Source organism: Oreochromis aureus, linkage group 15, assembly GCF_013358895.1.
Source record: "Oreochromis aureus strain Israel breed Guangdong linkage group 15, ZZ_aureus, whole genome shotgun sequence".
Lineage (NCBI taxonomy): Eukaryota > Metazoa > Chordata > Actinopteri > Cichliformes > Cichlidae > Oreochromis > Oreochromis aureus.
The window spans coordinates 30,132,457-30,148,756 of NC_052956.1; the positions used below are offsets into that span (position 1 = coordinate 30,132,457).

The 16,300-nt window shown below is 38.0% G+C and overlaps 2 protein-coding genes across 3 annotated transcripts in view; both read right to left on the reverse strand.

Moving 5' to 3' along the window:
- The window catches only part of LOC120433160 (DNA polymerase zeta catalytic subunit-like), a 122,305-nt gene extending 118,855 nt beyond the window's left edge, over window positions 1-3,450 (reverse strand). Inside the window, exon 1 of the mRNA XM_039598907.1 lies at window positions 2,768-3,450. Within this exon, the coding sequence (XP_039454841.1) occupies window positions 2,768-2,906 (139 nt within the window). The 5' untranslated portion in view covers window positions 2,907-3,450. The remainder of the gene's footprint in view (window positions 1-2,767) is intronic.
- A 6,586-nt stretch (window positions 3,451-10,036) lies between these two features.
- Window positions 10,037-15,334, reverse strand: LOC116317257. Of its 2 annotated transcripts, none has more exons than XM_031735965.2 (11): window positions 15,256-15,334; window positions 14,983-15,089; window positions 14,679-14,734; window positions 14,151-14,582; window positions 13,073-13,214; window positions 12,776-12,960; window positions 12,568-12,656; window positions 12,414-12,482; window positions 12,220-12,324; window positions 11,803-11,877; window positions 10,037-11,426 (listed from the first exon to the last, which is right to left on the reverse strand). In XM_031735965.2, the coding sequence occupies exons 3-11, from the start codon at window positions 14,692-14,694 to the stop codon at window positions 11,280-11,282; spliced, it is 1,260 nt and encodes a 419-aa protein (XP_031591825.1). In that variant the 5' UTR covers window positions 14,695-14,734; window positions 14,983-15,089; window positions 15,256-15,334; the 3' UTR covers window positions 10,037-11,279. The 2 variants fall into 2 exon arrangements, 1 of the variants encoding a protein (XP_031591825.1); XR_004199240.2 differs by having other exon boundaries at window positions 11,353-11,426; window positions 11,803-12,109.
- Between the last annotated feature and the right edge of the window lie 966 nt (window positions 15,335-16,300).

Genomic DNA, 16,300 nt, shown 5'->3' on the forward strand with positions numbered 1-16,300 from the left:
AAACATGCTAATGATAAAGGCACATGAACATTCTGAGGAGTCAACGCAATGAAACCATAAAAGGCAAAGTGAAATCTGGAGAAGAAAAAAAACCCCAAAACAAAACAAAAAAAACTTTTCTAGTAGGTGTGGCTTGTTTCTAAGCTGCAGAAAAGGAAAGGAAGAAAGAAAGAGATCCCTCTCCACTTCAATGCTTTCCAGATGGTGATGTAATTTCAAATCTGAAATGTGGCCACACAACTGATACATAAACTGAACTAGAGAGGGACCCAACTGTGAGAATCTGCAGGGCATCGACCACGATGCACAGACTGCAGACAAGCTACTCTGTCATTACTGCAAGTAGAAACAACACAGAGCCCGATATTCAAACTGCAGATGCAACACACACAGCAGAGAAACAAGGCTCGTTCATGTGCTGCTGAACCTGTAAGAACTCAATCAATGAAAGCTCTTAATGCTCCACTGGGATCCTCGCTTTTGTTTCAGTGCTGCATACTCAAGAATGTTAACCAATCAGATAGGATTAGAGGCACAGGCATTTAGACAAGTGTGTTGGCAAACACACGTGGGTCAAACCAACCGTATCGACAAACCATCATTGTTATGACAATTATCTAGCTGGCTCTTTTTCACTGCAGACATTTGTGCATGTCAGAGCAGGAAAAACACAAGTGGAATGTGGCTGGATATTATTCAGCTGAGTGACCTGCACCAGTGGTCTTTCACTTGAAGGGAACTGAGTCATCATACCTGTGACTATGAGATGTTTAATATTACTATTCAGAATGTTAATATTACTTGTGTTTGATACAGGTTTTTTGGCAAATAACGGAAAAAACTGTACCATTTAGTTGTTTTAGTGTACACCTCCCTTCAGATGCATAAATTTGGACATATGTGTAGCCTTCTTCCAACACCAAAAACATTAATATATTAATATATTAGTTACTGTCAACCACATTTTATTAAGAGGCCATCAAATTATGATGATTTCTTACAGCCCAAGATAACAAAGACTTATCTGACAGGAAGCCTAGATATGCAGTTCACTATCACAGTTCATATCAAAGAGAAAGGGGAAATAAAATTGTTGAAAAATTACTTGGATAAGGATTTGGGGAGTTGAGGAGCTGGGTCAACACACTGGTCTCATGTTTGTTGTGCAGATAACTGTCCTGCTGGAGGATACCGTTGTTGGATAGAGGTCCCACTATCTGAGGCAAGTTGGGTGGTAAAAATCAAACTACCATCCACATGACCGGCAGGATGCAGGGTTTCCCAGCAAAACAATGAATGTTATCCACGCCACCAGTAACTTCAGGTTTTAATATTGGACCTTATCATTCACATTAAAATCAGTGCCTGCCTCTGCTCTAGGGATTGCAACACTGTGTTTATTGAACTGTGGTACTTTCTGATCAACATACAGTACATTCACCTAACAAGCCATCGCTGCAGTTTCTGGGTCTGTACATTCAATTTGCATGAGAACCACTGCATGTGAACGTGTAGACCTGAACACAAACAGGGCCAAACCACAGCAAACACCTTCCTCACCATGACCCGCTGTTCTCCCCCCCTGTTGTAAAGCCTTTAATCCTCACTGAGGGCACATCCTGCTGGACACTGCTCCAGGTCATCCTGCGACCCAGGAGCACTGATTGGGCGAGGGGGCAAGTGTAACTCACCATTTCCCCCCACTGGGGACAAACCTTGCTAAGAATATCTATAGTCACTACACTGCAATGTGCCTTCACCCATCAAGCAAGGTTGAAAAGAGGGCACAGTGATTGCTGAAGGATTTGGCATAGGTTGCTAATGCTGTGCCATTGTACAGGAAAACCATTCTTTTGTTTTGTGGGGATTAAAGTGGCCAGAATGCCTGGCTGTAATGGCTTTACCAGAGAGCAGGGCATGTGGCACAGTTCAGAAAAAACACACATCTACAATAAATATCTGCAACACATTTGTCCTGTATATTTTATCTAAAGCAGTACCTGCAAGCCACGATAGTTACTCCACATACTGTAGGGGTCTTGTCCAGGCTTGGAGCGCTGAACATTACACACTCGCACAATGCATGTTCCGTTTTGTATACAATGACAACCTCTGTTGTCAAGGCTATCAATGTAAAGTCACGACTGCCCTGCTTTATCAACGCATGATGCCATAATTATTCTATACATTTCTCTTCCACCATATAATACTGTCACCCATTTTACAGTCAGGCAACAAAATGGTGTTTATCCTTTCAACTTACCAACCCCAACACATTATATGTATATATATATATGTATATGTGTGTGTGTGTGTGTGTGTGTGTGTGTGTGTGTGTGTGGCTGCATACTAGCCACTCTCCACAGGTTGCTATAAATACAATAAAAGCGTAGCAGGGGGAAAGGTACGAGTTTCCCTGAATACCACATGTGGCAGACAGAGACACAAGCGGAGCGGAGCCCCACGGACGAAAAGGTGTCCGCCACCGCACCACGATGGAGCGAAAACAAAGCACAGCGGAGGGCTCCCACTACTGCAACAGGGCTGCATGCCGCGTTGGTAAAACGTGTCAACACCCTACAGCATCTTCCTGTCACATACATAAAACACCCGTTAGGTTTCCTCTGAACAATACAGCGCAGACGTGTTTGTGCGCGCGCGTCCAAACAGCAGCAGCAGCGAAGGCAACAAACCTGTGACACGCCGCGTGCAGCAAGCTTTAGCTTACTGAGGAATCAACGAGAATAAAACTCAGGACAAGGCTAACCTGCTGGTGTTGATCCAAATATCCGCACCACCGGCACTTTCTTGACGTCGCTCTCCCTGAATTCAGAATAGCAGACGTCCAGGTCTTTAATGGGACTTGTCAGGTAGTAGTCTGCGGTGACGATTCGTACAGCAAACATGACTGCCGCGTCCGTCAAATAAGCCAAAAAACTTTAGCTGCTAGGAGTCCACAAGATGCAGGGACCACGGTGGCCAGTCGATACCAGCCGACGACTGCTGCTGTCACGGCGGTAACACAACGGCAGAGCGGAGGTAAAGCCCAGTTGTGTCCCATGGAAGAAGGAAAAAAAGAAGAAAGGGAAAAAACGCGAACAGAGATTCCCGTCGGCTACAACGCTTCCCGAGGTGCCGTCGCCGTTAATGCCCAGCTGCAGCCACGGAGAGCTAAACTCGACGGTGGCGGGTTGTTATCAGGCGGTCCGCAGTTGTCAGCTTCATGTTTTTAGTAGTGATTGTGGCTGTCCCGTGATTTTAGCTATCTCTGTGGTGTTGTAAGCCAGGAGAACATTCCTTCCAGTATGTAGCGTTATCTCCCGAAATCACCCCTCAGAACTAGTCCCAGCCAGTCCGCTTTTCTCAGGTAGACCCTCAGTCTTCCTCTTACTCCCTCTTCTTCCATATCAGGCTAGCCCGCGTTAGCTAACCTTTCACAAAGCTACTCAAAATCCAAAGAGTTGTACTTCCGAGTGCACACTTCAGAATAAAATGATTTCTGACTAGTCCAGCGCAGTGATACAAAACACTGGAGTGAGAACAACCATTTTATTTTGAAAGGCTCAGCCATGGCACACGTTGTTTATGGGCTACGTAACCGGGAGGCATACATACTTGGTTTTTTGGACCATCTCTCCGGCTAAGCGTATTAGGCCACAGAGCTGCATCTGTTTGGAAATTCCCATCATTCAAATACGATTATTCCGCCAGCAGGAGACAGAATGTGCTATCCCTCAGTTTCTTAGTCTGTAATGGTTGCAGAAACCTTCAGGTTAGAACGTTTTATGTGGTGAGTTGTCCTAAAAATACCCTTATAAGCATGCCACAAATCAAATGCATGAAGTCACCGGTTCTATCCTGTTACATCCTGATTGGCATTTTTTAAATAATATAAATATGAAAACAGACGCAATTTTTGCTAATACAGATCCAAGATTCAATATTTGTTTTTACAACATAAGTGACAGGAATTAATTTTTTTGAGCTCGCATTGCAGGGCGGAATATGATGTTTCAAAACTGATTAAATGAATGAGAGGACGTTTCAGCTGTAATAATATGTAGAATGACTGTGAGTGTGGGAAGTGTGTGTACTGGGAGGCCTATGTATGAAGACTAATGCCATATTCCAATATGGAAGCAGGGCCAGACACTAAACTCCCTTTAGTGTCTGAGGTGTTCATTAAAATGCACTAAAAGTTATTGATATGCTCTTTATGTTTCATAACCCACCCTGCCCACTCATCAGGACCTGTGTTTTTCCAGATCAAGGAAACAGACAGGAAAAATCATGTCAGATCTCCCACAGCCAGGTCACAACCTCTCTGATCTGAAACCTTTCACCTAACACTGCAGAGTACTTAGCACCACAAACAAACATTGGCAAGAGCACTGTTATTATAGGTGTTATATCATTACACTGTGTAGGTATGTCTAAATTGGGGGAAAGGGTAATATCCTATTTATCTTATTGTGAGGAAGGAAAACGATCCTAATAAGAGGAGGAGGATGATTACATGTCCCGTTTTTTCAGTTTTTAAGATGTCTGTGGAGCATTTTTGAGACTTTACATGTTATTTTTTATTTTTTTTTTTTTTTTACTTTTTATGCACTTTCTATGATTTGGTGTGACCAGCACTCAGGTGCTTTTTATTGATGCCTATAACACATCTCCAAGCTCTTCATCATTCTGCTCAGATTCCTCAAAGAGCCAGTACATGGCAGGCAGCAGTGCTGGATGTGCTGAGCTCACTGCTTTCTCCTCTCCAGTGACAGAGCCATAACCCTCTACAAACAGCTGGTTCGGTCCGGTTCATGCTGGGGACACGGCAGTCAACGACTCCCCGATGATAAAAATGTTTCATTAGCATTTTCATCAGCACACGCTCCAGCAGACAGAGGGAGCCTCTGTCTGCTGGAGTGTGTGCTGACCTTGACTAAGAGCCTGGCCCTCTTAATGAACCAATCAGCAGTCGTATGCTTGCATTTGCCAGCAGCATGCCCGAGGTCTGAGAGCACTTATCAAACAAATCCAAAAATATTATAGATGCCATATTTAATGTAGTGTTTGGTGGGAGCTTTTAGATAAAGTGCTTTACAGTGCTAAGTGCATACATTTTTAGTATGGATGAGCCCAGTGGGAGCAGAGCCTAAAACTTCCTGCTTCATAGGCAATCTGTTCTTAAGGATTTGTTCTCCTCAGTGAAGGAGAGGAGGGAAACGAGTGACATCCTTGAGCTGTTTCATATGTCTGCCATCAAGGACCTTGAGCTCTTACGTATTCTTCTGTCAAAACGACGTGTAACAGTTATAACTTTGAACATGCTTTAATGGAAGTGGGTTTGTACATAGATCATAAATTTGGTTCTTTTGCCTTGTATCTCCAAAACCTGATTTTAAACAATTCTCACTATCACAGATTTTATATTTTCCATTACGGTCAGTTCTTTTGCACCAACCTGTACCCTTTCAACATCAGTCTAAGGTAGAGCCATCTCAAGTAGAACACAGCAAGACCTTTATTTCTCACCTGGTTTTAGATGTGTTAGTGTGAGACAAGTTGGTTCAGATCCTTCTGATATCAGCCTACTTTGCATCTCCTGTTTGGCGATGTCACCTTCATACATGCGCATGTCCCACCTGTTCCCATGTTAGTGAATAATCAGTGGAATTTACCATCTCAGATTTGTTCAAATCTAGCAACATTTGTAGATTTGTTCAGATTTGGTGTACATTCAAAATATGTTTCACATATCTCTGTTGGGCAGTGAGTCTGAAGAATCATGTATGTATCAGGTTTTATTTGTTTCTGGTGTTTTTTCTGTGCCTTCTGTGTTTATTAGGGTTATTCTTTATGTGCCAGTGTTCTCTCTTTGGGTTATGTCATGTTTTGCTTTGAAGATTAGTTCTAATGTGTCTCCTCGTAGTTTTACTTCCTGCTTACCTTGCATGGCCACTTTTGTGTTTGTCTGCCCCGCTCTCATTAGTTCCACCTGTGTTTAATGGGCTTCACCTCTGTCTAATGCTATATAGTCCTGCCTTTCCCTTTGTCAGTGCATCTGTTTGTGCGCCATGTGTTCTTGTAGCATTTGTCATGCTTTTAGTCTGGGATTGCTGTTTTCCTTTAGGCTATGTGTGTCTGGATTTTAATCAGCCTCTTTGTCTTGCATTTGGACTGTGTGTTTCAGTGCTTCCTGGTACTGAGATAACAATATTGAGTGTGTGTAGGTTACTGAGATTACTGTGAAACGTTCACTGGTTGCATGAGTTTTGGGGGGAAAAAAATCGATCTATGTATATATATATGTGTGTGTGTATATATATATATATATATATATATATATATATATATATATATATATATATATATATATATATATATATATATATATATATATATATATATATATATATATATATATATATATATATATATATATATATATATATATATATATATATATATATATATATATATATATATATATATATATATATATATATATATATATATATATATATATATATATATATATATATATATATATATATATATATATATATATATATATATATATATATATATATATATATATATATATATATATATATATATATATATATATGTATATATATATATATATATATATATATATATATATATATATATATATATATATATATATATATATATATATATATATATATATATATATATATATATATATATATATATATATATATATATATATATATATATATATATATATATATATATATATATATATATATATATATATATATATATATATATGTATATATATATATATATATATATATATATATATATATATATATATATATATATATATATATGTATATATATATATATATATATATATATATATATATGTATATATATATATATATATATATATATATATATGTATATATATATATATGTATATATATATATATATATATATATATATATATATATATATATATATATATATATATGTATATATATATATATATATATATATATATATATATATATATATATATATATATATATATATATATATATATATATATATATATATATATATATATATATATATATATATATATATATATATATATATATATATATATATATATATATATATATATATATATATATATATATATATATATATATATATATATATATATATATATATATATATATATATATATATATATATATATATATATATATATATATATATATATATATATGTATATATATATATATATATATATGTATATATATATATATATATGTATATATATATATGTATATATATATATATATATATATATATATATATATATATATATATATATATATATATATATATATGTATATATATATATATATATATATATATATATATATGTATATATATATATATATATATATATATATATATATATATATATATATATATGTATATATATATATATATATATATATATATATATATATATATATATATATATATATATATATATATATATATATATATATATATATATATATATATATATATATATATATATATATATATATATATATATATATATATATATATATATATATATATATATATATGTATATATATATATATATATATATATATATATATATATATATATATATATATATGTATATATATATATATATATATATATATATATATATATATATATATATATATATATATATATATATATATATATATATATATACTAACGTGTGTTTGCCCACATTATCCTGGGAAGGGTTTGGATGTTGGGTTTTACAGCATTCCCAATGAGGGTAACACTTGAGGAAAAGCATTTTTCATGAACAGTGTCTTCTAAGAATTCTGTAAAATTTGCAAAAAGCAGGCAATCGAGGCAAAAGACTGACAGACCTCTCATTGAACATATTAATGTCATTTTGATTCCCCATAGGGCTCTAGTAGGATTCTCATGTATTGTAGATGTAACTTCATGCCGTTTAGGAAAAATATGTGCATTTGGCTGCTTTGGATCCACCAGATAAGACTGAGTGGAGTGGCGTGCAGGTCCTGAAACAATAACAAACAGTGGATTTATTGGTTCTGGCTGCAGCTCTGTTTACACACAGGCACCTCATGCAGGAGCTGATAAAAGCTTGGACATCAGCAGAGTTCCCCACAGAGACGCACACAGATGTGAGCAACATTCTTTTTTTCTTTTTCTGTCAGGTTTGGTAAACAGGCTGTGCACACTGACAGAGTAAAATGAAGTTCAGAGTGAAAATCTGGCAGTTAAAGGTGCCCCACACAATGCTGGCTTATCAGGGAGTCAGTGGTGGAACATATGGACCGGATGTTTCTGCCAGACTTCCTGGGCCCCTGTCTACATGTTTTATCACACTGATGCTTTTTTTCTTTTTTCTTTTTTGTAATCTTAGTCAAAGTGAAAGGTGACCCCAGTTTAAAAATAAATAAATATACATTTTTACATGTATTTTTTAAATAAAACAAAATGATGTATAATTGGAGAAGACATTGGCGCTTTTACCATGATAAACAGATGAATGATGCTGGGTGTTATTGTTTGGTACATGCTGCCATCTTCTGGTTCTTCCAGTTAGCCTCTGCATTACACCAAAGTACTTCTCTGGGAACATGTGGCTATCTGGAAATGTGCTGTTTACTTTAAATAAGCTCAAATAAATAAGAATAACAGGTTCAAATTGTCCTGTGTTCATAATATCATTTTCTATTTCAGCATTGCAACATTTTAAATAATACTTTTCAAAAACCTGCATCATATATTTATAGCAAATTTGTGCTGAATTGAGAAGACAATTGTCCTGTAATTAACATTGTTTCAGGGCATCTGCAAGCATCTCCACTTTACCTCTCCAACTTTGTCTCCAACCTACTCAACCTGATCTGTCCCTCTCATATACTCACTTCTAATCCCATTGATTCTTGTCACTCCCAGTGAAAATGTTAGTATAGTCAACTCAGTACCACCTCCACCCCCTGTCTTTATGTTACTGCAAACAAGTCCAAACCATAGATTTTAACAGGTCTCACTATTATCATGTAAACATTTTTCAGTCTCGCTGCTGTCCCTCTGTCACCGATCCCACCCTGACGCCCTTGCTTTGGCTCTCAAACTTAAATGTATCCACCTTCACTACCTCTACTCCATGCAGCTTCACTGTTACACTTCTCTCCCTCTCAGCTGCATGTATTCTGTCTTGCTTTTATTCTGTTTCATTCCTTTTCTCTAGTGCATACCTCCACCTCTCCCAGACATCGCCTACAAACACCATAGCCCACGGAGATTCCTGTCTGACCTCCTCTATCAGGCCGTCCATCACCACTGCAAACAAGGAGGGGTCCAGAGCTGATCCCTGATGTAATTCCACCCCCACCTCAAACCCATCTGGCACTCGTACCACACACCTTACCATTGTTTTACCGTCTTCATAAATGTGCGCCATCTTTACATACTTCTGTCACTCCTGACCTCCTGACTGAAAGCAAACGTTACGCGTGTAATGCACTTTCTTGGCAGGAAACCACACTCAGGCTTGTTGATGATCCCCTCTCTTCTTAACCTAGTTTCAACAATGCTTTCACATAGCTTCATGGCAGGGCTCAACAACTTTATCCCTGCATATCTTGAGCAGTTGACCAGTTCTTCCCCATTCCTCAGACATGCTCTCACGCTGAACACAGATTGTGTTAAACAGTCTTGTTTAAATCACTTTCCATCTCTTGTAGACATCTCAGCACTTCTACAGGTATTTGGACCAAATGCATTTTCATTCATCGCCCTCATTTCCTCCTTACTAATTCTCTGCACTTCCTTGATTCTCTTTCCTCCATCCGCATTCCTCTTTCTCTAATTTTCTACATTGTTTCCTTGAAAGCTGTGCCATGTAAAATATATATTAAAAACTGCATGATTTGCTGGTAATGAATCATACCAAGACAACATCAAATATTGAAACAGAAGTTTTTTACTGTACATTTCTAAAAACAACACACTGTGTTTACTGGGGGAGACCCAGGAGTACATGTTGCTGGGAAAGCAAAATATTTTACAATCTTTGCTTGATGAAGGATTTCAACTGCTCAACAGTTCAGGCATTGGTGCTATGTGGACCTCCATACCATCACACATGCTGGCATTTGAACTGCATGCTGATAAAAAGCAGGATGTTCACTCTCCTCTTTACTCCAGAGAGTAGAAGTACTCCTGGATCATAGTGGTGGTGTGTGCGTTTGTGTGGTTTTTGAACTTGCATTTGTAAATGCAGTCAGATATCACGTCCACAGACTCTTTCAGAACAAATCCTTAGCCCATGCGGTCTACTGCTGAATCACGTCTTGAAAATCATAGCCGGTCAATATCAGTTTTGAGCTTTTTCTATTATGTACAGAAATTTCTCCAGATATGTTAGTGATACTTATTTACTGTAGATTTTTTTTTTTTTTTTTTTTTTTTTTACAATCTCCTCCTTTTTTGGTAGATTTTCTGTCTGTGAAGCACTTTGTAATGTTAAAATAATATATATAAATATAAATTGGTTGTTTTTTATCATTAGTAGTAACAGTGGCCTGTGTTGCCTTGTGAGCTGAAAGGTATTTAAAATGAACACACTTCTCAAAATATACTAATGCTTCTCAGTTTTGAGATTACTCTTAAAGCACTGTACCTGCCCAGCACTTAACTGTACACTGTTAGCTAGGAAAAAAATAGTTTAGATAAATAATTATGTGGCTGAATATCCAGATATTTGTAAGTGTTGGTGAAGACTAAGCCATATCTTTCACATGCACAAAATCACAACTTCAGATATGTACTAATGTTTCTCTGCATTTGTAAAATGTAATAACAGTAATAATTTGTCCAAAATTCACTATGGTAATATAATAAGCCAAAAAAAGCCTTTCTGCCTTCTTGTAGCCAAATATTGGTTAAATTCATTTGAAGTGTATTTTAAGGAAAGAATAAAAAACCAAAATGAAACCCACCAACTATCAGCAAAAGCTCTGATTGGCCAGTGTAAAAGCAGATTTGTCGGAAATAAATGAGTACATTTAATCTACTTGTAAAAGTTAAATGTGCCACTTCATTGATTGTTTATAACTGAACACTGTAAAAGATCAGTAAATCTGGGGTAAAGTAAACAATTTTAACTATGCCACATATTTTGTACCAGTCCTCTTTTTACTGCTCTCAGACAGGACGGAACGTGAGGGTGAGGTCAGCACTCCGGTGTGGGATGATGTAGCGCTCCTCCCTTAAGAGACGCAGCAGCAAATCCTGGGTGTCCTGGGGCCAACGGTAGATTCTGGTACTCTGAAGCCAGTTGGGTACATGGGTCTGTAAGAGAATATGAGGGGTAGCCGTGGGTTGGCATGCACAGTCAATGTACTTAATCCTCTGGATTCATGGGCCTTTTACCTGGACCCTAACTACCCTAATCTCTTTCCAGTTTATAGTCTACACAAAGCTGTAAACTATATTTGTCCTTTTCTTTTCAATCAGTTTTTTTTTGGAGTGTTATATTTCCTCACATAGGTTTTACTTGTGTTTCCAATGCAGGGGTGATGGTGAGTGGTTTATTAAAGGTTCAGTTCACCCAGATCACAAAGACATGTTTCCTGTGTTACTCCACATGATCTTTACTGGGCAGAGAGAAGTGAATGAGATATATTCATAGACACCCCCCCTCCAATCATGTGTTGATCAGTCTTACCTTGACTGCATTGGGAAACATGACAGGAACCAGTCTGAAGTTCAGGCAGCCTTGCTGGATGTACTCATTTTGAATCTGTGCCGTTGTGAAAAGATAATCAGTGCTTAGAACTAAACAAAGGCTTCACTCATGAGTTAAACCAAAATATATTTTACTTTTCACCCAGCATTGACACAATTACACATTGTGATTGATGCTCTGACAGAAAGCAGAAGAATTTGACTGCACTCTGCTCTGGCACACTAACACAGTGAGGAATCTGGGAGGAGCGGCTCTGTTTTCAGTTCCTGGGAGGTATTTCCTCATTCTTCCATGCAATTGACATATGAGAGGAGGTACTTTAATGATACAGAAAAGCCACAAGAGGGAGACATTGTGAGAAAATATTTGCTTGTCAGTTCCTAAGAGACCATTTACCTGGTTGTGGATGTACTTGGTGTGCAGGCCATGCTCATCGACTCCATCTCCTTCCACATCCGCTTTGTACTTGGGGCTGATAGCCACAATGATCAGCACTGATTTCTGTCAAAACAATCCTCATTGTCAATTTTTCAGCACAGCTGTGATAAGAGTTGAAGAATTGCCTAATCAAACTCAGCCGTCAGACTTACATCATTCAGAAAACGGTCCATCCATTGGTTGATACCCATGTTTCGGATTGAACTGTCAAACATGTCAAGCTGAGGAAAGGCAGAGCGAGTGAGAACATTTGAAGTGGAGTGAGCATCTGCGGGAAATCAAAGGCTGATGAATGAGTGGACTTACTGAGGGTATGAAGCCTTGGTCCACGAGAAATTTAACAAAAACGAACATTTCCTTGGCTATGTCCACTGAATATGTGATAAAAACTCTTCCTGTCAATGAGGGAGGGGAAAAACAGAAAACAAAAAAAAACATCAGTCATTATCCCGAACAGAAGGGAAACATGAAACAGAAGGGAATTATGCATGCTTTGGCATATGGTGGGACTTACTGCACTCCTCGGGAAGACTGATGGTCCTCCTGATCTCCTTCGTGCCTGATCCTGCACCTGCAAGGTCGGAGCAACCCACGCTGACCTCATGCATCACATCTAGAGGAGGCGTTGCATAGGGAGCTGCAGAACCACAGTGACCATTTAGAGCACCTTTAAGTTGGTGCCCATTTTGAGAGAGATTCCTGTCGAGGGAAATGATGAGAAATGACCACAGAGTGACTCACAACATACGGCATTGGGGAAAGTATTCTACTAGTGAACCAATGCTGGAAATAGTAGATCATAATGACAAACATTTTCTGGTGGGGTTGAGGCTCCTGGTGTCGACCTGCTGAGTAACCCGGGTCTTGATGACAATAATTATCGCGTCCGGGCGGGTTCGCTGGAGGGCAGCACGCGCACTGTTTCAGACAGCTTCCCTGCATTGGCATGGGGCCTGCAGACAGACACAGAGGAGCACACATAAGTTCCCCTTTCGGATGGTTTAGCAGAAATGAGATGCAGATCTGGAATGCAATAGCACATTTAGGTCATCGTAGTCTAAGGAGCTTGGAAAGAAAAGCGTCTGGACTTGAAAACCTTTCTGGACTTTGAAAACCTTGAAAACCTTTCACCTGTCATCCGAAAAGCTTCTTCAGTTCTAAATAGCACATTTACTGTTTGTTCTTGAGTGCTAAAACTATAGTTTGGTTGTAGGCACCAGTCATTTCAATCATTTATTCAGTGACATTCAATATCATATGTCAAATTTGTAGTCACAATATGACCAATTATAGCTTAATGCTAATGGAACTAGTTATCATTTGTTATGGGACACTCGATGTTTCCATTGAGATTTCTTAAATGTTATTGAGCGCCAGCCACAAAGTACAGATGTCTTAGTGGGGATGAGTTTGGTGTTTTAGTGTCCTATGACACAGTATCAACAAACAGGGCTGAGAAAGGAAACTAAAAGCTACGGTTCACCTGCTTGTCAGTCCCTATAGAATCCCATTTTAAAATGCTAAACATTTTTACAGCCTGTTACAAATGTGGTACAACAGTGCTGACGTCTGTGTGAATTTGTTTTCCTGCTCACCTGGTTGGATTATTTTTTTTTTTTCACAGGCCTAAAGTTGTGGGTGTGATTGTTTATGCTGAAAGGTTTCAGCAAACAGTAGAGAAACTGATGGATTACTTATTTTTTTGTTTTCCACATAAATCTGTGGACTCCAAACATATCAGCAAAAACTGAGACATTGTAAGGGATTAAGGTACAGATTATTTTTCCTTTAATTTGTAACCTCTTTTACTGTGTTCTGTGTAAATATTGGATAATTTTGAAGATCTACTTAAATGAAATAATCCAGTGGTAATTCACTGACATACTCACGTGGCATATGTGGAATTGGCATTTTAACATAGTTGATGCTGTTGAAGTCCGATTTGAGCGGTTGAGGAGGCTCCAAGTAGTCTGCATCGTCCACAGAGTGGCTCCAGTGCTGGCTTGAAGGGCCTATGGGGTGTTCCTTATACTGCACTTTCTGTCTTAGGCTAACATGCCAAAAATCTTCCGTGTATGGGACCTTCACATGTCCTGAGAGTGGTGCTGCCGGGGAGTTAATGCGAAACTGGTGCTTATACTGGTTCTCAGGGAATTTACTCAAGCCCACTTGTTGTGCTGCCCGCTGTGGAGGCTCAAATCCATGGGCCTCTAGCCTTTTGATGGTCTCTGTGCGTGCGTTACACTGTTCACATGGGGGGAGCCGTTCCAAGTCCAGAGTCTCACCCATTTCAACAGGAATGCTATGATGGGGACAAGGCCCTGAAAGCAAGAAGGAAAAGATCAACAGGTTTTTACTCACTTCACTGAAAATGGCATTTTTGGCAAGCTGGGAGCTCTGTGTCTGTGTCTTCCTACCTTTAAAAGGGTCCATTTTTAAAAATGTTTTAACCAAGTAAAAGTCTCTTTGGCCTCTGTGGTGAAAATGAAAGCAGTGTTAAAATAATCTGTCGCAACATGGCACCTTAAAGACAGACACACACAAAAACACACACACACACACACACACACACACACACACACACACACACACACACACACACACACACACACACACACACACACACACACACACACACACACACACACACAGCAAAACGCCCTACATAAAATCAACATGGCGGTTACAAACTGAGACTAGAACCACAGGGAAAAGCATTACCCTTAATACGGCAAACTCTTCTCGGTAGAAGTATTCATGTGTTCTTTTATTTTTCACACTGAAACAAGTGAAAACGCAGGATCTCTACAGGTGGGTTGAAGCGTAACCTGATCGTGACAAACAAGTACAAAGGTCAGAATCATTCATCAAAAGCAATGCCAGGTATTTCTTTTTAAACAATAATTAAAAAAACCCCCAAAAAACATGTCAAAAGTTAACATGGTGTTTGACGTTACAAGTTCAAGAACAAAGCCAATGTGTTTTAACACCTACCTTTGCTTAAAGCTGCTCAGCCCCAGCACAAACCTGTTCTGTGGCAAACAGGAAACATTCCCACTGCTTGTTCCTTCCTGTCTTATGCAAATCTTGGAAGTCTCGTGACCCATTTATGCAAAAGGTGTGGAGTGTGAACTCCAGGGCTGCCAATCAGGTTGCTTCTTCAACCAGGTAGGCAGGCTGCATTCAACTGTTTTGTTGGAAAGGTGTCATGTTTTGTTTTCACCACACTTTGTGAAGCAATGAAATTGAAGCAGCAGGGGGGAAAAGGATACACAGGACTTGACAGGTAAAGAATATATTCTGCAGCGTGTATAAAACAGTACTGAACTGTGTTCTCAGTGGATTTTATACAAACAGTGACCCATTTTCAAGGCCATCAGACAAGAACATTTTTTGTTTCATAACTAGACATGATCCATATGACTCAGAATCCACAATGACACACCCAAGTCTGATTTTCCTTTTTTGTTTTATAAATAAACTTTATTGACAAAGGCCCACAGTCGGGCAAAAGGCTGTATATAATGGTGCTTTGAGCAAAATGCATACCAACACACAGATGTTTTTGGGTGGATGGGAAAAAATGCATGTAACTTCTGGGTCTGAAAAGAGAACTAGTTTAATATCTTAAACTTGCATTCTTTCGGATATTCAACACTGGTCATTCCTGTGCTTGGAAGAAGAAACCAAGAGGGTGTATCATTAAGCTAGATTACTAGGTTAGCAAGAAAGTCTTGTTTTAAGTTGTTTGTCATGAAAGTGGCTCTCTTTCTGCCTGACTAAAACATTGTGGTAATTTAACCAGAACAGGAGCAGGTTATGTTCAGGATTTCTTTTTACAATCGGCTGGACTTGCACATGATTTTTTTTTCTTTGCATAGTAGAATTTAAATTGTACCTCTGTACTGTACCTCACTGATATTGCAAATGAAGCACAGCTGTACAAATGTCACAATGTTGCTGGAATATTCATCTGGTGATGCAGAAAATGTGTAAATGTTTATATACTTGATTCTGATCTGCTGCTCTTTTACAGCAC

Coding starts and splice junctions, on each gene's coding strand:
- LOC116317257 (XM_031735965.2), bottom strand. Junction 11,878..12,219: donor CCAAGTACATCCACAACCAG/GTAAATGGTCTC, acceptor ACAACGGCACAG/ATTCAAAATGAGTACATCCA. Junction 11,427..11,802: donor TGTTTCCCAATGCAGTCAAG/GTAAGACTGATC, acceptor ATTCTCTTACAG/ACCCATGTACCCAACTGGCT.